General features: G+C 50.5%; 1 protein-coding gene across 1 annotated transcript in view; it reads left to right on the plus strand.

Annotated features, from left to right (window-relative positions):
- LAMB3 (laminin subunit beta 3) overlaps nucleotides 1-27,021 on the plus strand; it is a 37,563-nt gene that overhangs the window by 9,828 nt on the left and 714 nt on the right. Inside the window, exons 4-22 of the mRNA XM_030813070.1 lie at nucleotides 3,688-3,802; nucleotides 4,355-4,428; nucleotides 7,647-7,838; nucleotides 9,193-9,256; nucleotides 9,544-9,737; nucleotides 11,890-12,010; nucleotides 12,775-12,963; nucleotides 14,520-14,675; nucleotides 15,131-15,327; nucleotides 15,731-15,842; nucleotides 16,684-17,062; nucleotides 18,659-18,819; nucleotides 18,934-19,154; nucleotides 19,441-19,638; nucleotides 19,940-20,084; nucleotides 23,940-24,147; nucleotides 24,551-24,692; nucleotides 24,997-25,173; nucleotides 25,966-26,119. Of these exons, the coding sequence (XP_030668930.1) occupies nucleotides 3,688-3,802; nucleotides 4,355-4,428; nucleotides 7,647-7,838; nucleotides 9,193-9,256; nucleotides 9,544-9,737; nucleotides 11,890-12,010; nucleotides 12,775-12,963; nucleotides 14,520-14,675; nucleotides 15,131-15,327; nucleotides 15,731-15,842; nucleotides 16,684-17,062; nucleotides 18,659-18,819; nucleotides 18,934-19,154; nucleotides 19,441-19,638; nucleotides 19,940-20,084; nucleotides 23,940-24,147; nucleotides 24,551-24,692; nucleotides 24,997-25,173; nucleotides 25,966-26,119 (3,199 nt within the window). The remainder of the gene's footprint in view (nucleotides 1-3,687; nucleotides 3,803-4,354; nucleotides 4,429-7,646; nucleotides 7,839-9,192; nucleotides 9,257-9,543; nucleotides 9,738-11,889; nucleotides 12,011-12,774; nucleotides 12,964-14,519; nucleotides 14,676-15,130; nucleotides 15,328-15,730; nucleotides 15,843-16,683; nucleotides 17,063-18,658; nucleotides 18,820-18,933; nucleotides 19,155-19,440; nucleotides 19,639-19,939; nucleotides 20,085-23,939; nucleotides 24,148-24,550; nucleotides 24,693-24,996; nucleotides 25,174-25,965; nucleotides 26,120-27,021) is intronic.

Below are 27,021 nucleotides of genomic sequence, written 5' to 3' on the forward strand. Positions count from 1 at the left end.
TTGAGACCAGCCTGGCCAACATGGTGAAATCCCATCTCTACTAAAAATACAAAAATTAGCTGGGCATAGTGGCATGTTCCTGTAATCCTAGCTACTCGGGAGGCTGAGGCGGGAGAATCGCTTGAGCCTGGGAGGCAGAGGGTTGCAGTGAGCAGAGATAGCGGCACTGCACTCTAGAGTCTGGGTGAGAGAGTGAGACCCTGTCTCAAAAAACAAACAAACAAAAAAGCTTAAACATAATAAAAAATAACAGAGAAGGAAAAAAGTTATCTATGATTCCACTACCAAGAGATATCAGGTTGAACTGTATTCAGTTGCCATTTTTGTGGGTCAAAATGGGTGAATATCAGCAATTTCATGTTTTCACTTAATATATTGGTGTATTTCCTTCCAAATACTTTACATTCCTTTAAATGGAAGTATATACATATATATATTCACACACACACATATATTTGAGATTATAATGTATATGCAAGTGTATGCCCACCTTTTTTTCATAAAACATAATATAATCATTTCTCCATGCAATTAAAATTTTTTCTGTAAACAGTGTTTTTAATAGTTACATAATATCCTGTCGTTTGGGAGTATCAAGGGCATTTCCGCAGTCTCCAGCTCCTTGTCCCATGGCCCAGGGAAAGAAAGAGCCTTGTTTCTGGCACTCTCTTGACCAGGGAAGGGCTGGACCAACTCCCAGCAGAGCTGAGGAGAAAGCTCTGGTGACAGGCGGCCGGAAGGCAGCTGGCCCTTGTCTCTCCTCAGGACATGTGCTGAGTGCAGACAGAGGACGAGAGTGGAAAAGTTTGTCCCTGAGAGGCTGGGAAGAGTATAAAGAAGGGCATGCTAACTGCCAGGGACCAAAATAGGGGTCTGGAGGGGAGTCAGGCTCTAGCAAGGGCTTTCTCTTGCCCAGAAAGGATTATTTTAAGCGCTCAGGTATTTCAGCCAGCGACAGGTCTCCAGTTTCTGTGGTAACTGAGCTGAGTCAGCCGGAGAAGCCCCATTTCTTCCCAAAGAGCTCTCTCTGCCTTAGCCTTCCCTGTGATAAGCTTCAAGGTCAGACCAAGCCCTTCTTGAGGCTCGCTGCATGAGACAGAGCCTGCTACCCTTTAGCATACTTCCCCACATCTTTGCCACTCAGCTAGTTTCGAGTGGAAGTGAGAGGATGAAAGAAGGGAGAAAGAGAGAGGAGACGGACCCTTTCTGATGCTGACGTTGGAGATCAGTCAATAGCAAAGTCGTGTTGCCTCTTTGTGCCTCAGCATTCTCCTCTGTAAATGGGGCTAATACTACTTACCATGTAGGGTTATTGTGAGATTTAAGTAGGTTATTGCATTGAAACTACCAAGGACTCCTCTGCACATGGTTGTACTCCATCACTTACTACTGATGCTTTATTACCTACTCACTCTCCCACCCCTCCTTTCAAACTCCCTGAGTGCAGGAAGGGAGTGCCTAATAATAATGCTATTGCCTTTACTGAAAATTTGCTATTCATTTATTCAAGAAGTATTTAGTGAGGGCCTATTATGTGCTAGGTATTTTTCTAAGCACTGGGAATACAGCAGTGAAGGAATGCAAATTCTTGCCCTCATGGAGTATACATTCTAGAAGAGGGAGGCAGACAATATACAAATAAATAAATAGTAAATATACAATGTGTCAAGTGGAGATATGTACTATGAAAAAATATAACAGGGCAAGGGAATGCACAGTGAGTGGTGGGAGGTGGGGCAATGGGTGCTACTTTATTTTATTTTATTACTTTTTTTTTTTTTTTGAGACAGAGTCTCGCTCTGTCGCCTAGGCTGGAGTGCAGTGACACGATCTCGGCTCACTGCAACCTCTGCCTCCCAGGTTCAAGCGATTCTCTTGCCTCAGCCTACCGAGTAGCTGGGACTACAGGCCTGCCACCATGCCCAGCTAATTTTTGTATTTTTAGTAGAGACAGGGTTTCACCATATTGCCCAGGCTGGTCTCGAACTCCTGACCTCGTGATCTGCCCACCTTGGCCTCCCAAAGTGCTGGGATTACAGGCGTGAGCCACCACACCCCACCAATGGGTACTACTTTATAAAGGGCTTATGTGCCAGCTGTTATTTGAGCCTTAAACACCCAAAGAATGAATGTTTAATAAAGCATTTTTGGACATGCCAACGGCACCTCCAAGCACTAGGAAGGGAGGTAGTTCTCTTCATTTGCAGACTGGGTGAGAGCTGGAAAGTGGAGTGGGAAGCAGAGGCCCAGGGAACCAAGACACCTGGCTCCCCTCTTTGCTCTCTCCTGTTGCGGGCTGTGCCGGCTTTGGAGAGGGAAGATGGGTGTTGGGCAGGGAGGTTCTATCACTCAAGGCATAGGCCCCACATATCCACTCAGACTCTTTGGGTCGGTTCTTTGTTCTGGTGAGTGGAGGCTTAGAGGAAAGCAGCGGTACAGGGTGTGTGGAGGGACAGATTTCCCTACCCAGAAGGACCCGCAGGTCCAGGAGGTTCTTGTCCAAGCCTTGCATCTATTTGTGGGTAAATCCGGAGCCCTCTGGACAGTATGGTTTAAGCTGCGCACAGGGTTTGGGATCACGGCTACTCAGAGAAAACAGATTTTATGTGTGTTATATGGGGGAGCTGGGAAAAGGTCATGTTATCTGTGTGTGTGTGTGTGCGTGCGCATGCGTGTGTGCATGTGCACGCGTGTGCGTGTGTGTGTATGTGTATATGTATGCACATAGGCACAAGCTAAAAGAACAAGGGATATGTCGCCTCTCTGGCCATGCTCTTTTTCTTAGTGATCCTTACTCTGCCATGAAACCTATGGGGTTCAGTTCTGGCTCCTGACTCATTCCAAGAGATAAGCATAGGCCAGCTTACTGGGGACCTCCCCAGTGAGGCCGGTTGCTCTCCTGTAGGTAGGGAATACCGAACCTGAGAAAGCTCCTCAAGCCCCAGATGTCACTGCTGGAAGGCCTTAGAGATCATTTGAATGTCACTAGAATTTTGGCTCCCTGAGGGCAGGACCTTTGTTTTGTTCCCTATTATAACTCCAGAGCCCAGAGTAGAGTCTGGCACATAGTATATGCTAAATAAGCATTTGTTGGGTAAATGAAAAGCTCTAGCTCAATCCCCACTTAATTTATGGAGGAGAAAGTTAAGCCTAGGAAGTAGAGGTGACAGAGCTAGGACTGTAACTCCACATTTCCTTGTCCTCTTTTGGAGTCCCCTCTCTCTGATCCTTAAAACCCCAGAATTTCCCAGGCTGCCAAGGATTGAATGAGGTCAGCTATAAAACTTTCCAGCCTGTGCCTAGTATGTAGTAGATGCTCAATTAATGTGAATTTCTTCCCCCGCCCTTTTTTTTTTTTTTTGGCCTTGGCACTTTTCTCAAGTTTCTCTGCAAGGCAATATCATATACTCAAGTATTTTTTCCCACCTTGTACCTCTTCTCCATTCACACATCTATTCACTATTCACTTGCTATGTGTTAGGAGGGGCATGAAGGAATTAAAAGATGACCAATTAAAAGATGACCAATAGCCCTGTTTTAAGAGATTAATCCTTCAAGTGTATTAATAAAATTAGTAATTCATAAGGGCAGGATTTCCACAGAGGAGATATGCTGGGATCTCAGGACGCAAGGGGGAATTCTATCAGGACCCCACCTCTGAGTGTCTGCTATCTCCCTCTCCCACAGTGGCAGATGAAATGCTGCAAGTGTGACTCCAGGCAGCCTCACAACTACTACAGTCACCGAGTAGAGAATGTGGCTTCATCCTCTGGCCCCATGCGCTGGTGGCAGTCACAGAATGGTGAGCATTTGCCATCTATGGGAACTCAAACTGTATAGCCTCCACAGGATGAGGTGGATGGCATGTGCCCTATAACCCTTTGGGTTTCCCAGGCATTTCTTATGGAGGTGTGACATGGGTGATTGACAAGAAGAACCTTTCTGCCTCATATTTGGGGTCTGTTGGATGTTATGGTAGAAGAATTTATTGGAGGTGAAAGAAAGGGTGTGAGGAGAGGGGAATGTCTTTATTTCCCTCCACTCAGTCTCAGTGGGTGGGCTTGCAGAATTAAGCTTTGGGAAAAAGTCTGTGTGGAACAGACAAGTTGGAGCCCTCCAAAGTATTGAAGACATCCGGTGATGGTGGGAAGGAAACTTAGCCAAAAACAGATAGGATCTTGAATAGATAACATAAGCAGAAACATACCACTCCCCACTCCTCTCCAAGAGGGAGTTTGGAAAATCAAGGTTAGAGAGTTTCTGACTTCCTAGAGCTAGTTTAGTCCAGGGCTTCCTTCAGGGCTGGGGAAGTGGACAGTCTCTGGCTGACAGTTTCTACTTTTTGTCTTTCCAGATGTGAACCCTGTCTCTCTGCAGCTGGACCTGGACAGGAGATTCCAGCTTCAGGAAGTCATGATGGAGTTCCAGGTATGCCTCCTGGGGGTGGCAGTCAATAGGAGAGGGGCTCCTGGGCCATGTGGACGTGGAGCCATGGAGGAGCACAGTGTCCTTGTCTCTCTGGGCTGGGGCAACACTCACCATGAGCCTATATCATGGTGACAGCAGAGGACTCGCTCCTGGGCAAAAAGTGGCACCTCCGGGCTCCCTGTCTTGGCCGTGCAGTGGTTGCATATCCTCTTCCTGTCTCATTCTCCACCCTCGACCCATCTAATTAATTCAGCTCTGCCAAGTACCAATACTACTAGGCCCGGTTGCTTGTTGTACAGTTGTGTATTCTTGGTATACTCTGTTTTAATAACTTTGCATATTAGATTGAGTTTAACAAGCAGCCAAGAACTTGCCTATCCAACTAACTGATGGATACTCCTTTGGAGCAGCTCTCTTGGTGGGCAATCTACTCATTCAGCGCCATTACTTCTCAAAGCACTTTCAGATTCTGCCTTTAGAATAGCCTTCTAGATACTTCTTTTGGATGAAACATTTTCATTTAATTGCCATAGGTCAATTTTTTCTTTTCAGAGATGATTTGGTTTTATTCTTTCTACAGAAATAGTCAGATATTCAATGATCAAATTTGGTTAATAAGATTAAATGATTAGGAAGGGAGATATAATTTTTAGGAGTTAAAATGAGCTTGGAATAAAAAGTAATAGGACCTAATTTCTTACATGACTGAAGAAGTTGGCTGTAAGAGCCTCGCCCCATCTAAAGGTCAAAAATATTTTGAGAAATGCCAGCATTGTTTGAATAAATGCCCAGTCACTAAAGTTGGCAACTTTGAAGGGCAGCATATTCATTTGATGGACAGTGTTAAATAGTCTCCTCACTTTATCATCACTCACCTGCTCATTTATTTGTCAATTATTTGTGAGCACTTATTGAACACTGATTACACGTTAGGCTTGGTGTCGGATATTAGGGATATAAAGATGAATACAACTAAATCAAAGCTGCTTTCACCATAGCTGGGGAAGTCAGTAGTGAGAGAGTGCAATGTGTGCTCTGATGTTGGTAAGAAGGGGTGCTGGGAGCCCAGAACGGGGCTCTCGCGTGGTCTATCTTGGGAGGGCTTGTAGGGAGTGCACCCAGGGGAAGATGAACTTTCATAGACCAGTAATGGCCCGGTGAAGGGCAATGTTTATTCCAAGAAAACAGAACCGTAAGCACAAAGGCCGGGAGGCAGGCGGCAAGAAGGTGAGGTATATGATTGGGGTTGGGGGCAAGGGAATGCACACAGGGTCTGGAGGGTAAAATGTGCTTGGTGGCAAGAGGCGGGGATGTGGAGGGCTGAAGACTGCTGCGAGATGAGTTTCCAGCTATACCCAGGGGGAGGGGAGCAGACTGAAGATTCACCATTCGTTCAACAAATATGTGCTAAACACTGATGTGCTAGGTGTTGGGGGTCCACCTGTGAACCACAGACAGTAGGGGCTACAGCCTGGTTTACTGAGTCTCAACCAGGGGCACTATTTTGCCCTCCCCTCTCCCCCAGGGGATATCTGACAATTTCTGGAGACATTTTTGGTTGTCATAACTATGGGTATGTAATGATAACTGGTGGGTAGAAGTCAGGGATGCTGTTTACCAGGCTGCAGTGCACAGGACAGCTCCTAGGACTAAGATTTCTCCAAATCAATATTTTAACAGTGAGAATGGTTGAGAAATCCTGGTCTCACAGGAAAACAATAAAAAGCAAGAAACCAACAAGTAAATAATTGGAAATCGTGGTGACATTTCTGAAGGAAACAAGATGCTGAAATAGAAAATAATGGGGCAGGGTGGGGTGGGCCGGACGCGAGCAGGAGGATGCACTTCAGTCAGGTATCAAAAGATCTGTACCAGGAAATGACCTTTAAGCTGAGAACAAAAGATGAGAGGGAACCCACCAGTGGGAGGAGCATTCCAAGCAGAAAGACTGGACAAAGGCTCTGAGGAGGGACTGAGCTTGGTTTAGGGCTTGAAGAGAGGAGGTGGCCTGAGAGGAGGCAGGGCCCAGGGAGCCTGGGACCTCTTCACTCATGTTCAGAAGTTCAGATTTCGTTCCAGAATAGTATTGGAGGATTTTTAGCAGAGGATTGACAAGGCCTATTTTATGTTTTAAGAAGATGACCAGCCTGGCCAACACGGCAAAACCCTGTCTCTGCTAAAAATATGATTAGCTGGGTGCGGTGGCTCACACCTGTAATCTCAGCACTTTGGGAGGCCGAGGCGGGTGGATCACTTGAGGTCAAGAGTTCAAGACCAGCCTGGCCAACATGGTGAAACCCCATTTCTACTAAAAATACAAAAATTAGCAGGGCATGGTGGTGTGCGCCTATAATTCCAGCTACTTAGGAGGCTGAGACATGAGAATCGCTGGAACCTGGGAGGTGGAGGTTGCAGTGAGTCGAGATTGTACCACTGCACTCCAGCCTGAGTGACGGAGTGAGGCTCTGTCTCAAAACAAACAAACAAAACCAGAAGATATGACTGAGCAAGAGTGAACGTGGGGAGAGGGGAAATCAGATGAAACTTACTAGGGAGATCAGGCAGGAGGGGACCCTGAAGCTGGAGAGACAGGCCTGGGCCTGGTTCAGTATCTGCTTTGGAGGCTGAGTTTATACACATGCAGTTCCAGGAAGTTGTTCAAGCTGGGAGCTGTCAGCATAAAGACCACATTTAAAGCCACCCAAAATGGATGGAATCATTTTGTAGGAGGGAGCAGGGACTCCATATGTCATGCTAAGGTGCTCAGATTATATCATGAGATCAATGCAGACTGATTGAAGCTCTCACAGATCAGATAATCACCCAGGAAGAGCTCTCTGGTGAGTGGGGAACGTGGTTTGGAGGGCCAGGACAGAGGAGGCTGGACATGAGTTCCAGGAGAGAGGCAGACAGAGAGAGGGAGAGAGAGAGAGAGATAGAGAGAGAATAAAAAATGGTCAACTGTGGGAAATGTAGGAGCAGGGGAATGTCTAGCCTGGAAGCCTGGCTAGGGATCACTCCTGGAAGGCAGATCCTGGGAGAAACTTCTGTGGCCTGTGGTATGCCAGGAGGCTTGGACCTGAATGCTCCTGAGCCCACTTGCTCCCGCTGGGCCCCCTTTCTCCCCAGTTCACTGGAGGAGCCTGTCTCTCTGCTTTGTGTCTCCATGGGGCACAGCCCCAGCGCCTCCCCTCTGCACACTGCCCCTGTCTCCGCAGGGGCCAATGCCCGCCGGCATGCTGATTGAGCGCTCCTCAGACTTCGGTAAGACCTGGCGAGTGTACCAGTACCTGGCTGCCGACTGCACCTCCACCTTCCCTCGGGTCCGCCAGGGTCGGCCTCAGAGCTGGCAGGATGTTCGGTGCCAGTCCCTTCCCCAGAGGCCTAATGCACGCCTAAATGGGGGGAAGGTAGGTAGAGGGAATCCTGAAAAGTAGGCCTGGGGAGAAGTCCCTGATGTCCCACTGTTCACACAGCCACACGGACTCTTGAGAAGGGACGGAAACACCCTCACCAGCTCCCCTTACTGACTTTCCTGAATTTCCCCCCAGTAATGACCCCTGCGGCCACCCTCAAAACATTTGCTGCTTATCCTCTTTGCTGAGGAGGGATATTTCAGCAAAAGCTTGGGGCCACCACATAACTCACCCCTGCTTTCTCACTCACCCCTGCCCTCTTCCACAGCCCCCTCCCCTGTGACTCATTGGCTCATCCCTCTAGTGGGAAGATGAAATTGACCCTACTTTTGTGTGAGGACTTTGGGATGGCTAGTTAGATGCAAGTTAGCAAATTACACAAATTTCATTTCACCTTGGTAGGGTTTAATGCAAAAATAAACATTTTCAGTTTAATCTATCCATCTAACCCAGTCTTAGCCCTTGGAGGGAAGTCTGGTATAACCCAGAGCCCAAATTCTCCTGAGCTTAAACCCTGAGCTAGAAATAAGAACCTGCCTGAAGAAACACTCAGAATGTTTCTCCCTAAGTCCTCCCAACGTGGGTCAAATTCTTTCATAACTGCTTTTCTCCATTCCCTGGCAGAGGAGGCTGTAGTTTCTCTTCTCCTTTCCCTGGTGAGCCCTCAGAGCTGCTCTCATGTGGACCAACGCTCAGAGTGGGGCCCTCTATGCAGGCCATGCAACTCTTCCTTTGGGTTTAGCAGTTCCTCCTTGGTTATACCCTTACCCAAATCTATATTAACCACATTCTTCACACACCAGATAAGAACGCAGGACTTTTTCCTAACTTGTGGAGGGCTGATGTGAAAACTCTTCCTGAGATATGTAGATGATGAGTGGGTTTTATTTTTTTTTTTTAATAAATCAAAAGCATAGTTGAAATTGGGATTGTCCGGAGTGCTGTGGTCACCTACATTCATGCATCCTTGGGTTTTAGATTTCTCACTCATCCTGAGTCATCAGAAAATTAGTATCTCCTAAACCCTCATAAGTAGATGATCTATCTTACCATACTTTTTGACCCAGGAAACTCAGGAAATTCTTAGGATACTTATATTTTCAATTGGGGGGTGGGTGGGTACACACACACACACACACACACACACACACACACACACATATTTAGGGCCCAGTGATCATCTTTCTCTCCCATAGCAGATGACAAGCCTCATAGCCATGGTCTGTCTCAGGTTCCAGGTAACAAGGACTTCAAGTGTGAGGCATATAATGGAAAGGAAAGTTTCTTCTGAACTCAGGGCACACTATTTGTCTCTTCTTCAGTGCTTCTCTTTCCCTTCCCTCTGTAGGTCCAACTTAACCTTATGGATTTAGCATCTGGGATTCCAGCAACTCAAAGTCAAAAAATTCAAGGTCAGTGTGGCTACTCCTCTTGTCCATGGAACTATGGGTGGGAAAGGAAACAGTTGGAGCCCAGGTCATGGAAATTTCCTGGTCTTTCATGTTTTTGTCAACGTGGTTGGGGATTTAATACTTGCCCTGCTTGCCCCATAGGGATATTGTCTGTGGGATGCTATGGGATGTTTGAGGTCTGGAGAGGATGACCCATGGTATCACATATGAAGGAGACTCTATGTGCCTCTAACTTCCTTTATTTTCCATTCTCCAACCCCTCCCTCCTTGCTGTTTGGCCCTCTCAGAGCTGGGGGAGATCACAAACTTGAGAGTCAATTTCACCAGGCTGGCCCCTGTGCCCCAAAGGGGCTACCACCCTCCCAGCGCCTACTATGCTGTGTCCCAGCTCCGTCTGCAGGGGAGCTGCTTCTGTCACGGCCATGCTGATCGCTGCGCACCCAAGCCTGGGGCCTCTGCAGGCCCCTCCACCGCTGTGCAGGTAATAGCCTAGGGTGGGAAGGGGAGAGGAAGGGGGCAGGACCAGGGCAGACTACAGACATTCTTGGGGCTCCTGTAAAGCAGGAAGGGCAGTAAATCTAAGACTTGGGTATTTAATACTTCAGCAGCAACAACAAAAAATCTAAGTGGTTTTTGTTCCAAAAATCAGAATCGTTTAGTACTTCTTTAGATCTGCTTCCTAATTTGAGATGATTTTCATTTCATTTACATAAGTGTGGAAATTGGGAGGGAGTTTAAAGCAATGATTCTCAACCCTCGTTATGCATTATAATTTCACTGAGAGCTAAAAATGTTGCCCAGCCCTCCACCCTACGATATTCTAATTTTATGATTGGTTTTTAAAGCTCCCAGGTGACTCGAATGTACTGCCAGGTCTGAGAGCCACTGGTTTAGGGATTTTAAAGTCTCATCTAGTGGTGAGATATGGGGCAGGGTGGGAGACCAATGTTTAGTACAGATGCTAAGTCTACCCTAGACCAGGTGGATTGGCTTCAGCAGGGATGAGAGTTGAGAAGTTCCAGTTTAACAAGCCCTCCCCTCCCAAGGGATTTTGCTGTGAAACCAAACTTGAGAACAACAGGTAGAGAAGAGAGAACCTTGAGCAAAGAAGCAGAGGGACCCAACATGGGAGCGTGACAGCTGTCCTAGTGATGGGGGACAGGAGAAAATCATGTAAGATGGCCTGGGCAGGAAATAGAGGTGGCACAAGCCTCAGCTGGCATTCTTCTTTCCACTTCTGGGCCAACTTCTGCCCCAGGCTGCAGAGGTGTGCAGAGGGAGGCCAGCTCAGGGAGTGTGTCATCTGTCAGGGCCCATGAGACATACTCCTAGAACCCGAGGCTGAGTGATACGGCAGGAATACAACATGCTATGACATGACGAGGTAGGAGGGAGCCACCCAGCCCTGATGGTCCTCAAATCTGGCCGTGCAGTGGAATCAGCACTTTTAAAAGGTGCCACTGCCTGGGCCTCATCCCTGCGATTCCGACAGAATTGGGTCTGGACCTTGGCATTTTAAAAAATGCTCCTCAGGTGACACTGAGGTACAGCCAGCGTTGAGATCTATGGAATTAGAGGGACCAGGGAGGCCTTATGAGAGAGGTGCCATTCTAGCTGGAGCCTAGCTGGGAGGATTTTGTGAATGAATACAGAGAGAAGAGAATTCTAGGCAGAAGAAAAACCATTGCTAAAGGCCAAAAGGTGGAGAAAGTAGGGCTTGCAAGGCCGGGCGCAGTGGCTCACGCTTGTAATCCCAGCACTTTGGGAGGCCGAGATGGGTGGATCACGAGGTCAGGAGATCGAGACCACGGTGAAAACCCGTCTCTACTAAAAAATACAAAAAATTAGCTGGGCGTGGTGGCGGGCACCTGTAGTCCCAGCTACTCAGAGAGGCTGAGGCAGGAGAATGGCGTGAACCCGGGAGGCGGAGCTTGCAGTGAGCCGAGATTGCGCCACTGCACTCCAGCCTGGGTGACAGAGCGAGACTCTATTTCAAAAAAAAAAAAAAAAAAGAAAGTAGGGCTTGCAGAGGGAGCAGCTAGAAGTTCAGCTTGCTATGCTGTCAGCAGGGCATGGGAGCTGAGAATGCAGCTAACATGATACAGGTCCTTGAATGCCAAGCTGAAGGTGTTGGGCTTAATTTGGAAGGCAATTAGCACACAATAGCTGTTCTATTTTTATCCCTTAATGAGTCTAGTGACAGTTCATCACAATAGTTCCATTAGCCAAACAACTGTAGTCATATATTGTTGGAATAGAAATCTCCAGAGGGCCCCACCAGCTTCTGGATCCCACAGTTTGCCAAGGGTGTCTGAGCACCTTCCAAGCGCTGCCTCTGACTGGGTGTCAAGGAGGTGTCCAAGTGCAAGCAGCAAGCTTGCAAAAACCTCACCAGGGGAGCAGTGCGGGCACACACACGTACACACACACGTGTGCTCATATGTGCAGAACAATGGCAGACAGTTTCACAGGAGCTGGGTGAAGTCTGCAGCATTCAGAGGAAGCGTCCTGGAAGGGTTGGGATCTGAGCCAGATCCTGAGTGGTGCACAGAGGGTCAGAGGGGAGCGGGCAGGTCCGTCCCTGGGGCCCTTCTTTGTTGATTACTCCTGATGGCTGATGGTCCCCCTCCCAGGTCCACGATGTCTGTGTCTGCCAGCACAACACTGCCGGCCCAAATTGTGAACGCTGTGCACCCTTCTACAACAACCAGCCCTGGAGACCTGCAGAGGGCCAGGACGCCCATGAATGCCAAAGTAGGAGCTTTGGATCACCCCTACCCTGTAGGGTCTGGGTCGAGTGCTGGCCCCTCTAGGACTCAATGATCTCACCTGGGATGCAGGGGGATCCAGTCTTTCTTATGTAAATCTAAACTGAATTGCATCGTTACAATTCAAGCTCTCCTGGCTCTGTGAGGATGGAGACAGTATTTGGGTGACATCCTCCCACTGTCCCCTGCCTCCTCCTCAGCCAGGCCTGGAGGGACCATGACTTGGCCGATGCTTCTGATTCCATGTGACTTTCATGGTATCCCCAGATCCTGCTTCTTCTGGCCTCTCCAGTTGCTTTTCCCTGTTTAGGACATATCTGGTTTTTCTATTGTCATTTTTCCTACTTCAAATGGCTCCCTAGAATCAGGGCCTTTGTTTACATAAATGAGGAAGACAGAGATTCTCATCCCGGAGACAGGCAGTGACCCAGGAGGACAGCAGTGTTGGCAGTGGGATGGTTGGGCATAGAGCATTCAAAGGGCTCTTTCTTTGGCCCAACATGGCCACTGTTCTTGGGTTTATTCCAACAGTAGGAATCAGGAAGGCTGAGTTCTTATTCTCCTCTGCTTTTTTATTGGTCATGTAACCTTAAATAAGTTATACCAACCTCCCTTGGCCTCAGTTTCCCCACTTCCCTGCCTTGATCATCTTGCAGAATTGTTACAGATGCCAATGAGCTTTTGTGGAGCATGCTCTGTAGATAGCAAAGGTGTGGGTCAGATGTCAGCCCTGGGACTCTCTTTTTCCAGGGTGCGACTGCAATGGGCACTCAGAGACATGTCACTTTGACCCCGCTGTGTTTGCCGCCAGCCAGGGGGCATATGGAGGTGTGTGTGACAATTGCCGGGACCACACCGAAGGCAAGAACTGTGAGCGGTGTCAGCTGCACTATTTCCGGAACCGGCGCCCGGGAGTTTCCATTCAGGAGACCTGCATCCGTGAGTAGAGGCTCCGGAGACCCAGAGTGTCATTTGTCTGTTACTCCCCATCTCCTCTGGGTACAACAGAGTACGTGTTCCTGGGTACACCAAGGCCCTCAGGGAGCATGAAAACGTGGCTGTGAGTCAGGATTTGTGGGAGATTATTTTAATTTAGCTGAGTATTACTTAGCAAGTCACTTAACCTCTCTGGACCATCAATCAGACAATCAATCAAGAGATGGGCTTTATTTGGGGCATAGGGAAGAAAAAAGTAAACATAAGATACAGTTTCTGCCATCAGGGAACACACACACTGTTTGGCAATATAAACTATACACACCTGAAGAAGAGGGATGAAAGCACCTTTTCCATATGTATATGATCGCCTTTACCATGTTGTAATGAGGTTTGTGATTTAATTATCTATTTCTCCCAACATTGAGAACTCCTCCATGGTAAGGATTATTTCTCACAACCTCTAGCCCTAGCACACTGACTGGAAAATCACTGATGCTCAGGGAGTGTTTGTGAATGTAATGGGAGGCAACAGGCAGAAGCAGCTTAACATGCCCACAAGAGCCAGCGACTTCATATAGGAGAGGGCTGCCTGGACTGAAGCAATCGGATTCGGGCAGGTTTAGTCAGAAAAGACTTTCTGGATGAAGGGGTCTTACATTTTGAAAGGTCTGAAAGAAGTCAGGGAGTGGGGGTTGGGGAAAGCTGAGTCACTTTCTGTTGATGTTTGTTTCTGGGAAGAGTGAGACAGAACTGAGTTTGATCCCTGTTTTTTGCATGAACTTGTAATGAGAACTTAAGTTATTTGACATATCTGAGCCTCGGTTTCCTCCTCTGTACAATGAGAATAATAATCTCCAGGATTATCAATGAAGATTACATGAGGCAACATGTGAGAGCTCCCAGTTCAGTGGTTGGCACAGAGTAGTTGCTCAGTAAGTAATGACAACAAAACCCCTTCTATAGTACTTAGCATGTGCCAAATATGCTCCCCCTGCTTTATGTTTACTCATTTCTTTCTCTCTCTCTCTCTCTTTTTTTTTTTTTTTTATGGAGATGGAGTTTCGCTCTTGTTGCCCAGGCTGGAGTGCAATGGCGCCATCTCAACTCACTGCAACCTCCGCCTCCCAGGTTCAAGTGATTCTTCTGCCTCAGCCTCCTGGTAGCTGGGATTACAGGCATGCGCCACCGTGCCTGGCTGATTTTGTATTTTTAGTAGAGACAGGGTTTCACCATGTTGGTCAGGTTGGTCTCAAACTCCTGACTTCAGGTAATTCACCTGCCTTGGCCTCCCAAAGTGCTGGGATTACAGGCATGAACCACCGCGCCCAGCCATTTACTCATTTATTTCTCATAAGAAGCCTATGAAGGCTGTATCATTATTTTTATTTTACAGACAAGGAAATTGAGGCACAGAGGGATTAAGTAACTTGACTAAGGCTGTGAAATTGAAATCCAGTGGTGGAACAAGGATTTGAACCAGGCAGCCTGGCTCCTGGAATCTGCTCTGAACTCTACTTTTCTTTGTTCCTACTGCGGTGGCTGCTGTTGTCTTTCAGCCTGCGAGTGTGATCCGGATGGGGCAGTGCCAGGGGCTCCCTGTGACCCAGTGACCGGGCAGTGTGTGTGCAAGGAGCATGTGCAGGGAGAGCGCTGTGACCTATGCAAGCCGGGCTTCACGGGACTCACCTACGCCAACCCACAGGGCTGCCACCGTGAGTAGGGGGTTTGGCCCAGCATGATGTGGGGTGGGCTGCATGAGGCCACCAGACCCACGGCTTGCCCTGCTCACTGTGCTCTCTTCAGAGGAAATCCCACTGCAGGGTAGACAGAGGGGGTGTGCCCAGGCCTTTGCCAGGAGTCCAGACTTCTTGCCCTCTTACCCAGCGCCAGCTGCTGTGCCACTGGCCTCCAGCAGGTGGCAGCACAGGTCCGAGTTGGAAGGTGGGACTGAGTCAGCCAGATGGAGGGTGGGCAGGCAGGCGGCTGAGCTGCCAGGTGGCTGGAACTGGTGGGACAGCGCAGGGGTCCTGTGAGTCAGCCATGTCATCTGCAGGGAAGGGCCCTGCCCAGTTCTCTTCCCAGGTGGGGCCCCTCCCTGGATGTGTGTCCTCTGGGGGTGAGTTTTTCATGGAGCATCTGCCTGAGCTCAGCGGCTCTCCTCCTGCAGGTTGTGACTGCAACATCTTGGGGTCCCGGAGGGACATGCCGTGTGACGAGGAGAGTGGGCACTGCCTTTGTCTGCCCAACGTGGTGGGTCCCAAATGTGACCAGTGTGCTCCCTACCACTGGAAGCTGGCCAGTGGCCAGGGCTGTGAACCATGTGCCTGCGACCCGCACAACTCCCTCAGCCCACAGTGCAACCAGGTACGAAGTGAGGGTGGTCCGGGGGCCCCTCAGTGGGAGAGGGGTCCTGAGCACCAGCCTCTCTGCTGCCCCTCCATGCTGCCCTTCTAGGCCTCTCCCCTGTCAGACTGGGCATCTTCTGTCCCCATTCTCATTTGGGGAAGTCACCAGATGTCCCTCCCTCTGTGGCTCTTGGCTGTCAGTAATACCATATGCACCACACCTTCTGAAGGGCCTATGCTGGGCCTTGACTTCAAGGCTCATCTCTGAGTGGGAGCCCTTGTTTTGTGGGCACAGCAGCTCTGGAGGTGGCCATGAGCCCTGGATTCTACCTGTGGACCAGGAATCTAGGACACAGTCCCTAACACCAGGGTAAGGCAGAGGCTGTGAGGCAGGGTCCACTGACGGTGCTCTCCCCACGCAGTTCACAGGGCAGTGCCCCTGTCGGGAAGGCTTTGGTGGCCTGACGTGCAGCGCTGCAGCCATCCGCCAGTGTCCAGACCGGACCTATGGAGACGCGGCCACAGGATGCCGAGGTGCATGCTCAAAGCCTGGGGGACGCTGAGGCTGTGGGGGCCGAGCATGCGAGTGGGCACATGGTGGGGGCGTGTAGGTCTGTAGCAGGGCAGGACATCCTGTACTGATGCACGTGGTGTGGGCCTGGGCAGCCCTGTGAGTGCACTCACTCCGGCCTGTTGGCATGGCCTCCAAGCCCCTGAGGCAGGCCTATGCCCTGCTGTTCCTGCGTCCCCATGACATGCCAGTTGCTTTGCTTCCCACTTCCCTGAGAGAGAGAGAGCATTTCCCAGAAGCCATCTCCAGGGCAGCAGCAAGGAGGGGAGGCTGTTTCTTCCCTCTTCACAGATGGAGGAAGTGAGTCCTGAAGGGGAAAGGGTGTCGTTTCCCAGGGAGTCAGTTTGATGTTACCACAGGAGCACAGGCCTTGGAGTGTGCAGACCAGATTCTGGTCCCAACTCTGCCCCTGCCTCACTGAGTGACTTTGAGGGAGCTGCTTCCCGTCTTTAGACTCGGTTTCCTCCTTTGAGGAAGAGGCATGCTGTACTTAACCTCTCTGTCCCTCAGGTGCCTCATATAGAAAAAGCGGGGAAACAAGAGTGCTAATTCCCAGAGTGGTGTGAAGATCAAATGAGTTAATGTGTGTGTGTGACTTTAAGTGGTGCCTGGCACATGGTAGGTGCTAAGTAAGTGTTTGCTTTCACTGCAGCTGTTACCATGGTTTTTATTCTGGCTGTGACTTCTGTTATTCTAAGTCATGTAGAAAGAGCCTCAGGTCAGACCTCCTCTTCAGGGCTCTCCCTGACAGCTGCTTCTGTCTCCCTGACCCCTGTCTCTGACTGTCATTTTTCTTGGCCCTAGCCTGTGACTGTGATTTCCGGGGAACAGAGGGCCCGGGCTGCGACAAGGCATCGGGCCGCTGCCTCTGCCGCCCTGGCCTGACCGGGCCCCGCTGTGACCAGTGCCAGCGAGGCTACTGCAACCGCTACCCGGTGTGTGTGGCCTGCCACCCTTGCTTCCAGACCTATGATGCGGACCTGCGGGAGCAGGCCCTGCGCCTTGGTAGCCTCCGCAATGCCACAACCAGCCTGTGGTCAGGGCCAAGGCTGGAGGACCGTGGCCTGGCCTCCCGGATCCTAGATGCGAAGAGTAAGATTGAGCAGATTCGAGCAGTTCTCAGCAGCGCCGCAGTCACAGAGCAGGAGGTGGCTCAGGTGGCCAGTGCCATCCTCTCCCTCAGGTAATTCCCTTTCCCTGCCAAGCATTTGGAAGAATTATGCTCCAGGGGTTCCTGTACTGGCACACTGGTCCTTCCTTACATTTGTACAGCACATTACAGTTTAAAGGCATTTTCAGGGTGCTCTCTCAGCCATTACAACAGTCCTGTGAGGTTGGTGTGGTTTTGCAGATGAGAAAACAGGCACAGATAGGTGATGTGACAGAGCCACATGAGCACCGAAGGGCAGAGCTGGGACTCAGAACACAGTCCAGGAGCCCAAGCCCAGCGTTCTTTGAAGTGCCCAGTGCTGCCTGTAGGAGAGTCAGCCCTGGATTAGTCACCCTGGCGGAGGGCATCCGAGAGGCAGGGGCTCCAAAAATAACTTGCGTGTGGCTTTGGAATGGAAGTGGTCCCATCCACACCCCCATCCCACCAGCAGAGGTGCCTTCTTAGTGAGGTTCAGTTCTGGAAGCTTCTATAATTAGTTTGCATTCCCTGAGCACTGGCTTTCTGACTGTACACAGAGCCATCCAGGTGTGTGAGTGGCGGGGAGGGAAAAGGCAGCCTGAGAAGAATGAAAATGGAGGCTCTGTGACTCATGATGTGCTAGAGCTTATGGCTGGGGGCCCCAGGAGAGGAACTCAAGCGAATATTGAAAACCAACCTTCTTTCCCTCCCTCCCTCCCTCCCTCCCTCCCTCCCTTCCTTCCTTCCTTCCTTCCTCTCTCTCTTTCTCTCTTTCTTTCTTTCTCTTTACATAATTTTAGAGCATCTATTATGAACCAAGCATTGTACAAGGCATCGGGGATATTGAAATTAGTATGACATGGTCTTTGCACTCAAGAAGCTCGCACTGGGGAGGATGATGTGTAAATGGTAAACTATAATGTGACGCATGTTATAATGTGTCATGGCAGGCTTCACAGAGGTGCCTTCCTACCTAAGTCTCAGATTCAGGCAGTCAGTCCACCAGGTTCAGTAGGTTGGAAACACAGGCATGGAGGGGCATTCCATGGAAGGGCGTTCTGTGCCTGATCAAAGCCTGGAGGTGGAGAAGGTGAGGCTTGGAGGAGGGAGCTGGTGGTTGGGTTGGTGGAACTGCAAAGGGCACAGGGAGAGAGGACTCTCCAAGATCTCAGTGGCCAAGGGCCTGGGAGGTAGACTCTCTGCCTCCTTCAGGGAGGATGACCAGCTGGCAGCAGTGATGGGGTCTGGAGCTGAGTGGGAGGTGTGGACTGTGGAAGAGATTTTGGAGCTGCAGCTGTACAGGTGGTAGCTGAAGCCAGCCCGTAGAGAGTGAAGGAGGAGGGCATCAGGGAATTGCTCCTCATGGAAGCCAGAAGCTGGAAGAGGGGGAGGAGAATTGGGAATGTTGGGTCATAGAAGTCAAGGGAGGAGAGTTTTGTGGCTCCACCTGTGCATGCACAGAGAAGGGTTGTGCTGGCCGCCAAGCCTCTGTCCAGCGGAACCCCCTTAGCCTGTGGATTCTCTGTTCTGTTGCCTTTGCCCAAGGTCTCTGTTTGTTCTGACTCAGTAGCAGTTGCTCTAAGGGCATGGCTGCTCTGGGGATGCAAAACTGCCTCCTATATTTTAGTGTAAGCTCCTCTCCCTTCTAAGGCGAACTCTCCAGGGCCTGCAGCCGGATCTGCCCCTAGAGGAGGAGATGTTGTCCCTTCCGAGAGACCTGGAGAGTCTGGACAGAACCTTCAATGGTCTCCTCACTATGTATCAGAGGAAGAGGGAGCAGTTTGAAAAAATAAGCAGTGCTGATCCTTCAGGTGAGGAGAGGGGCACCCGGATAACCCCAGGCATGGGCACTGCTGTGGTGGGCATGCCACCCACTCTCCCTCCTGCTCCTCCTCCATCTCCATTCCCCACGCTTTTTGCCACAGGAGCCTTCCGGATGCTGACCACAGCCTACGAGCAGTCAGCCCAGGCTGCTCAGCAGGTCTCCGACAGCTCGCACCTCTTGGACCAGCTGAGGGACAGTCGGAGAGAGGCAGAGAGGCTGGTGCGGCAGGCGGGAGGAGGAGGAGGCGCCGGCAGCCCCAAGCTTGTGGCCCTGAGGCTGGAGATGTCTTCGTTGCCTGACCTGACACCCACCTTCAACAAGGTAACTTGGGGCATGTCCCACTTCCTGGAGCCCACAGCCCAGCTTGTCACACACCAACTGCTGCCACCTGTTTCCCATTAGGGCAGACCTGCCCCTGTGAGAACCCCACTCCCCCAACCATCCCGACCCTTATGCCGCTCACTGTGAGCTCAGTGGTTGCCAAGGAAACCAGTTTCTGGTCCTTGGTTGTCATGGAGATGTCTGGCTGTTGGTTTCCCAGGTGTGGGGTGGGATTGGCTATTGAGGGGCTTTAGGTAGCCTCTTTAACACCCCCATCTCTCCACAGCTCTGTGGCAACTCCAGGCAGATGGCTTGCACCCCAGTATCATGCCCTGGTGAGCTGTGTCCCCAAGACAATGGCACAGCCTGTGGCTCCCACTGCAAGGGTGTCCTTCCCAGGGCCGGTGGGGCCTTCTTGATGGCGGGGCAGGTAGCTGAGCAGCTGCGGGGCTTCAATGCCCAGCTCCAGCAGACCAGGCAGATGGTAAGTGTGGCCGAGGCGGGGTGGGCACAGGTAGGAGGAGGCAGACAGGATAGATCACCCGAGCAAGTCAGAGTTCCCATTTTACACTAAAGTCCAGAGATTTTAGGTGACCTGCTTAAGGTGCCACAGCAAGTGCAAGATAGTTTTTTTTCTCTTTTACTAGACATCCACATATAAACTGGGTTGGTTACAAATGCTTCCTAGGTAGGTCTTGGCATAGAGGATGATCCACAGAATCATGGGGCTGCTGAGAGGTTCCTTTGGGGCCTTACCCCTTCTGACCTAGAGTGTGTGTCAACAGATTAGGGCAGCCGAGGAATCTGCCTCACAGATTCAATCCAATGCCCAGCGCTTGGAGACCCAGGTGAGCGCCAGCCGCTCCCAGATGGAGGAAGATGTCAGACGCATGCGGCTCCTAATCCAGCAGGTCCGGGATTTCCTAACAGGTGAGCCCGGTCTCCACCCCCACCTTGGCTGCTGTTTCAGTCCTGCCTGTCCCCCATTCCCATGTTCAGTGCATCAGCCAGTCCCAGGCCTGCAACATCCAGGCCTCCACCTCTCCTTGGCACCATGGCCATGACCTTCTCGTTCTCCCGTCTGCCCTTCCCACCCACTCCACTCCCTCGTGACCCATTCTCATTCTCAACACAACAGCTGAAATATCTCTTTTAAAATGCATAAGTCAGATCACATCTCACTCCTGCTTAAAATCCTTCAGTGGCTTCACCTTGTTCTTGGAATGAGCTCTCAACTCCTATAGTGGCTACAGAGCCTGGCCTCTGTCCATCTCTTGGGAGTGACCTTGGGCTCCTGTCTGCTTTGTTCACTGACTGTCCTTGAACATGTTAGGCTCTTGCCTGCTTCAGGGATGTTTATTTGCCCTTTGTCTGCCTGGAATCCTCTTTCCAGGGCTGCTGCTTCTTGTCCTCTGGGTCATCTCCCCAGAGAGGTGTTTCCTGACCATCCGATCTGGTTGTTCCCCATCATCTTACCTTCCTTGCTCTACTCACCCTCATTCAGTTGTTGACAAGTGGATTGTCACTTCACTAGAATAGGGACTCCAGGAGGGCAAGGATGGTTGTCTCTCTTGTTGACCACTGTGTCACCAGCACCTAACATAAGGCCAGACACAGAAAGACCTCTGACATTGGTGGCATGAATAAATGAACCAGACACCCTTCCTCACTGCCCTGGGGAGTGAGGAAGGGCTGTACAATGGAAAGATCCCTAAATAGGACCCGGGAGACTCGTGTGACATTGGGCAGGCTGCTTTTCTCTTTGCCTCATCTTTCGCTTCTATAAATGGGAACGGTAGTATTTCACAAGTTTATTCTGAGGATCAAATAACTGACGTAAAATGTGTTTTGAAAAAGGAAAAGTGCCTCAGGAACAAGAGTTGATATTGTTAGATTTCTGGTTCCTGCCAGGTTATTTGCTTGGCTGGGAGCCCAGTTAATATGAGCCCAGGGCTTGGTGTAATGACAGTGGCTCCTCTTGCTACTATTACAGTGTTTTTGCCCCAGATAGGCCAAAGTCCCCTCCTGAGTGCAGATGGCAGATCAGAGAGGGGCAGGAAAGTTCTTCTGAGGTCTCATGACTTGCATAAGGCCACACCTGGGGAAAATATTACCTGGGGATATAGGGAGATTGTGCCCCACAAGCGTGGATGATGGGGAAGGTCAAGGTGTGGGGCTTAGGCTCACGGATAAGGGATTCTTGCCCCTGAGTCAAGTCCAGTGAGGCTGAATGGCCAGTCATCCTGCACTAATCTCAGCCAGGGCTCTGGTCTCAGTGGGTGGGAAGTGAGTTGGAATTCTCTCCTGCCGGGTGCAGCTGAGGCTCACATGAACAGACAGGGAGCTGCCAGGCCCCTTTTGTCCTCTCTCTTATACTTGTATCTCAGGTCAAGTCTTATGATGATGAGTCCAGGGTCAGAGAGAAAAAGCAGGGCCTGAGAGAGGCCTGGCCCCAGGGGGAAACCCAGGAAAATTTTCTGTAGTGGTGGGCTTGGACTCTGGTCTCCAGAGTCCTGGTGCAGAAGCCACTGAGCGCTGGCTGCTGTCGGATGTAGGGTCACAGTGGGGAGGGAGAGTGGAAAGTCTGTGGAGGGAGGAGGAAACATCACCTTTCCCACTTCTTCAAATGGAATTGACAAAATGAATAGTTAGGGCTTATTAAGTTCTGAGTCCAGGCACTGTTCCAAGGGCTTTGCATGTATTACATCATTTATTCCTGACTACATGAACTAAGTACTCATTACTTCCACTTTGCACACAAGTAATCTAGGCACAGAGAGGTTAAGCAACTTGCCTAAAGGCATCTAGCTTGGCAGTGGTGCAGGTAGGCTTCAAGCCTAATTGTCTGACTCTATCATTCACACCCCACTGCTTTACGTCATGGGCACACACATACATACACACATGACAGTGTGCATACACAAACACACACTCTCTTGCCTCTTGCTTTTGCGAATGTTTTTTCTCTCTCTGGATTGTCTCCCCTCTCCCACCTCTGCAGACCCATCTAGCTCCTGCTCATCCTCTAGGAATCTAAGCATCCCACTCTCCAGGCAGCCTCCCTGGACCTATCAGATGGCACTGGGGGCCCCTCCCATGGCCATTATAGCACCTGTGTTTACTCCGCTCACTCAAAGCTGTACTTCCTTGTTCATGTGCCTGTCTCCCATTAGATTTCCAGCTCCATAAAGGCAGGGACTGAGTTTAATTTGATTTGCAGTCTCAACTCTTCCCATGCTTTTGCTCAAAGCAGTAAATATTTACTGAGCCCATCCTGAGACCCAGAAGGCTCTGCGACTGAATGTCATACAGATTGAGCCTGAAGGCGCAGCTGAAGTGGTGCAGAGTAAAGGAAGGGCCAGATCTAGGTGGGGATGTGCTCATCCTGGAAGGCTTTCTGGGGAAGGTGCATGTGAAGCCTTGTTTTGAGAGTGGGACTCTGGGTTAGATGAGAGGTCGACAATCTCTATGAGGAAGGTCCTTATGAAAGCTTGCTGCTGGGATAAACCCACTTAATGAAACTCAACCACAGTTATGCCGCATGCAAGCCCCGAGGGACACAGCAATGAACAAGCATGGCTTCCACCCTCCAGGAGTGCCCTTCCACCTGGCATGGGATGGGGCAGGGAATAAGACCTGTGTGTCCAGCTAGTATCCTCTAGTTGTAGAGTAAGGCTGGGCCTGGTGTCCCAGAGGAGTTCAGGTCCCAAAGCAAATCATCTGGGTGAGTGGGTGCCCCCCTCCTTAATACCTCAATACCAGTGAAATCTGTAAAAGCAAATTGGGAGAGATGGGGAGGAGATGTCATCTCTGTACTTCTGACCTTACCCTCTGACCCAGAGTTGGTTTGTAACAAATCTTGCAAATGGATTGTTTCATGTTGTACCTTCAGGTTGGGGATTGATAATCCTTTTTCACAGATCAGGAAACTGAGCTTAGAGGAATCACTTGACTTGCCCAGGTGGCTTGAATAGTAAAGCAGAGATCTGAACCTGAAGCCCTGTCAATCATTCATTCACTCTACGCACATGAGGACCTCCAAGTGCCAGGCACTGTGCTGGGATCTGGGGATACAGCTGTGGACAAAACCCAGCCCCTGCCCTTGTAGAGCTTACATTCTAGAGGAAAAGCGACCAAAAAAACCAGTTAAATGAGTACAGTGTTTGGCACATGGGTGGTGCAAGTGCTAGAGAGAAAGATGAGGCAGGGAGGGATGATAAGGTGTGCTACAGTCTAGGGTGGAGGTTGCGATTCTAGATTGGATGGCTGGGGTTGGCCTCCCTGAGAAGGTGATATTCCAGCAAAGATTTGATCATTCTTATTTGCCTTTGCAAAACTGAGCAGTCTTGCCTGAGGGGGAGTGCCGGGAAGGGGTCTTTTTGCCAAGGAAGCAGCTCCGGTTTCTGGCCACTCTTCCCAATTTAGGGCTGATTGTGCATGTGCTGCAGGCATTGTTCAGTACCAGCTGTCTGGCACCACCTCCTTCTCCCCAGCCCGCAGCTTCCTGTGGCACCAGACACTTAGTTGCCACAGCTGTGACGACACCCCTCCTCCTCCTCCCTGCTGCAGCATGGAGCACAGGATAGTCATCCTCCTACAGCATTCCCAGAAGTCCCCGGAGAACGGGTACCTGAGTCTGGTTGAGAGGGGGCAGCAGCTCCTTGGGACACCACGGTAGAGGGGCCACTGCGGGTGCCTTCCACAAGTGCTGCTCAGCTAGGAGAGGCCTCAGATCTCTGGGGAGGTTAGTGGGCTCCCACAGCTGAATGCATTATTGTCTTCCAGACCCCGACACTGATGCAGCCACTATCCAGGAGGTCAGTGAGTCCGTGCTGGCCCTGTGGCTGCCCACAGACTCAGCTACTGTTCTGCAGAAGATGAATGAGATCCAGGCCATTGCAGCCAGGCTCCCCAACGTGGACCTGGTGCTGTCCCAGACCAAGCAGGACATTGCGCGCGCCCGCCGGTTGCAGGCTGAGGCTGAGGAAGCCAGGTATGGCCTTGGGCCCTGAACTTCTCTCTGCCCAGGATTAGTCTGGCATTTTGCTCCTCAACTCTGTTGCTGGGAGAGGGGTACAGAGGGCTGGGAGACAGGAGGGGGTGCTTACCGTGGTGGAGAGTGGTACACAGAGTCCAGAGTGCAGGTTGAACTTAATTCGCGTGACTGTGTCTTCCGTATTGGAAACTGCCCAGAAGGTGTCTCGGGCATAACACAAACATTCATCACGTCTGCTTGGTGGGGTCCTGGGACATCAAAGCTACTGAGTTAATACTTTCCTTGCTCTTTGTCTTGGCTGGGAAGGGTGTTCTTTTGGACTGGTGTGTGAGTCGAACTACACATTGATTCACTGTTCACTCATTCTCTCTCTCCTCTCCCTCCTGCTTCTCTCACCCAGGAGCCGAGCCCATGCAGTGGAGGGCCAGGTGGAGGATGTGGTTGGGAACCTGCGGCAGGGGACAGTGGCACTGCAGGAAGCTCAGGACACCTTGCAAGGCACCAGCCGCTCCCTTCGGCTTATCCAGGACAGGGTTGCTGAGGTGAGGCATCATGGCTTCCTCCGCCCATATTCGGGCATAAACAGGAAAATTTGGGCACCAGGCATAGAAAATGCCAGAAAGTGACTAGATAAAACCTGAGGTGGCATTCTAGAGGAGGGTGACAAGTTTTGGGCTGGCTTTGGGCCTTGGCTGGGATGCAGAAGGCAGGGGTGAGAGGTGGGCAATTGTGATTGTTCTGGTTGGAGAGGGTTTTTGCTGCCTGATGAGTTGGAGAAAAAATGGGGATGAACCCCCCCACCTATGAGACCCACCACAAAGGCCAGATCTCCCTCTTTCCACAAAGGTTCAGCAGGTACTACGGCCAGCAGAAAAGCTGGTGACAAGCATGACCAAGCAGCTGGGTGACTTCTGGACACGGATGGAGGAGCTCCGCCGCCAAGCCCGGCAGCAGGGTGCAGAGGCAGTCCAGGCCCAGCAGCTTGCAGAAGGTGCCAGCGAGCAGGCATTGAGTGCCCAAGAGGTACAGAGAAGGCAGAGTTAGCTCAGTGATGTACAGCCAGTGAGGGGGTCCTGGGCAGGAGTCCTTATAAAGTCCTGCACACTTTATAAGACCACAAACTCAAAAGTGCTTAGAATAACAGAACCAGAAGAGGCTTGAGAATCAACCCAAACCTGGTCAGGCGTCGGATTTCTCCCTCCACTGCCTTTGGTGTAGCTGGCTCAGGGACACTGGAGATGACCTAGTCCAGTCCCTTTCCTTTTACAGATGAGGTGGTGACTTGTTCACAGGCCTAAGAATCATCTACAAAGCAGGTCCCCTGACACTGGATCCAGAGCTTGTCTCTTGGATCCCCAGCCTGGACAGATGCTCTTTGCTTAGTCTAACCTGGGCTCCATGATTGTCAGAATTAGATGAGAGAGAAGATCAAAGAGCCCATTCTCAGTGTCTCAAGCACACTACCTGCTCCCGCTATGGCCAGGAGCATTGGCACTTTCAATCCTGGCACAGTGACCAAGTTGCTAAGTATACTATTAAGTGACAGCTTACTATTAATATCCTATGAGGTGACTGACATTGTCCTGGGAGTGAGGTGGGGCATGTCAAGAGCTGGAGACGGGAAGAGGGAAACACAGAAGTTTAAGTCATAGTCTGTGGCTCAGGGGTTTTAATAGGCAAAACCAATGTTATTGGGGGTTAATAGGAGGCGCCTTTCCACTGTGTGTTGATTTGGGTGATATCAAGTTCTTTGGCCGCAGGTCTTTAGGACCTTGCATGATGACAATGACACTGAGACTATTCTACCTTTTTCAGGGATTTGAGAGAATAAAACAAAAGTATGCTGAGTTGAAGGACCGGTTGGGTCAGAGTCCCATGCTGGGTGAGCAGGGCGCCCGGATCCAGAATGTGAAGACAGAGGCAGAGGAGCTGTTTGGGGAGACCATGGAGATGATGGACAGGATGAAAGGTGAGGGAATGGTTTAGGGGCATGGATTATTGGGCATTTGTGAAGGCTGGTCCCACCCAACCCAAGGCTTCTGAAGCCTGTTCTTATTGGAGCTAGCTGTGCTATGGGAGTGAGATCAAATGAGATTTTTTCTGGGCATCTAGCATGTATGAGGCTGGGGAATGCAGAGATGGTCCCATGACTTGTCCTGGCCTCAAAAAGCTTGCAATTAATGGGACCATTTTTTCTATTTTTGCAAACAGTGGGGTCATATTTTCTATTCCTATTGCTTTATGCTTAAGATGCATAGAACTATATTTAACAGGATGAGGTGGTCTCTGATAGGGGTTGAATAATAAGAGTTCTGGGGCTCAGAGAATAAATAATTTGAGAGAGACATATTCAGTGAAGGTAAGAAAAGAAGATTTGAGATGGGCCTGGAAGGATGTGTGGGCCTGGAAGGATGTGTAGGCCTGGGAGAAGCTGTGAGGAAGAGGAGGGACATCAGGATAAGGGTGTTGGGAAGCCCCAACAAGGTATGTTCTGACATAGGGACAGAAGAGGGTTGCTGAGGAGCTGGTAGGAAAGAAGTGGCATGGGGTCAACATGACTTGTCCCTGTGCCTGGCTTCTAGTGTGAGGATGAGGAGGGTAGATAGCTCAGGAGGTGGTAGGGCACATCCAAGGGTTTTGAATATGATGGAAACATAATGAAAGTAGCTTTCGAAAGGGTTCCGAAGATTCCTTAGAAAGGAGAACAGGGGCTCCTGGGAACTGGAGTCATCGCTAAGATATGATGATGGGTATCTGTGACCTCCTTCATTAGCCTGGGACAGCTGTGAGAGCCCAGAGGGTCAGGGGCCCACGGATAATTAGGAGTGGGGGCCTGCTGGGTTTGGCCCCTGCCAGGTTACTAAGCATGGG

Source organism: Nomascus leucogenys, chromosome 5 (assembly GCF_006542625.1).
Source record: "Nomascus leucogenys isolate Asia chromosome 5, Asia_NLE_v1, whole genome shotgun sequence".
Lineage (NCBI taxonomy): Eukaryota > Metazoa > Chordata > Mammalia > Primates > Hylobatidae > Nomascus > Nomascus leucogenys.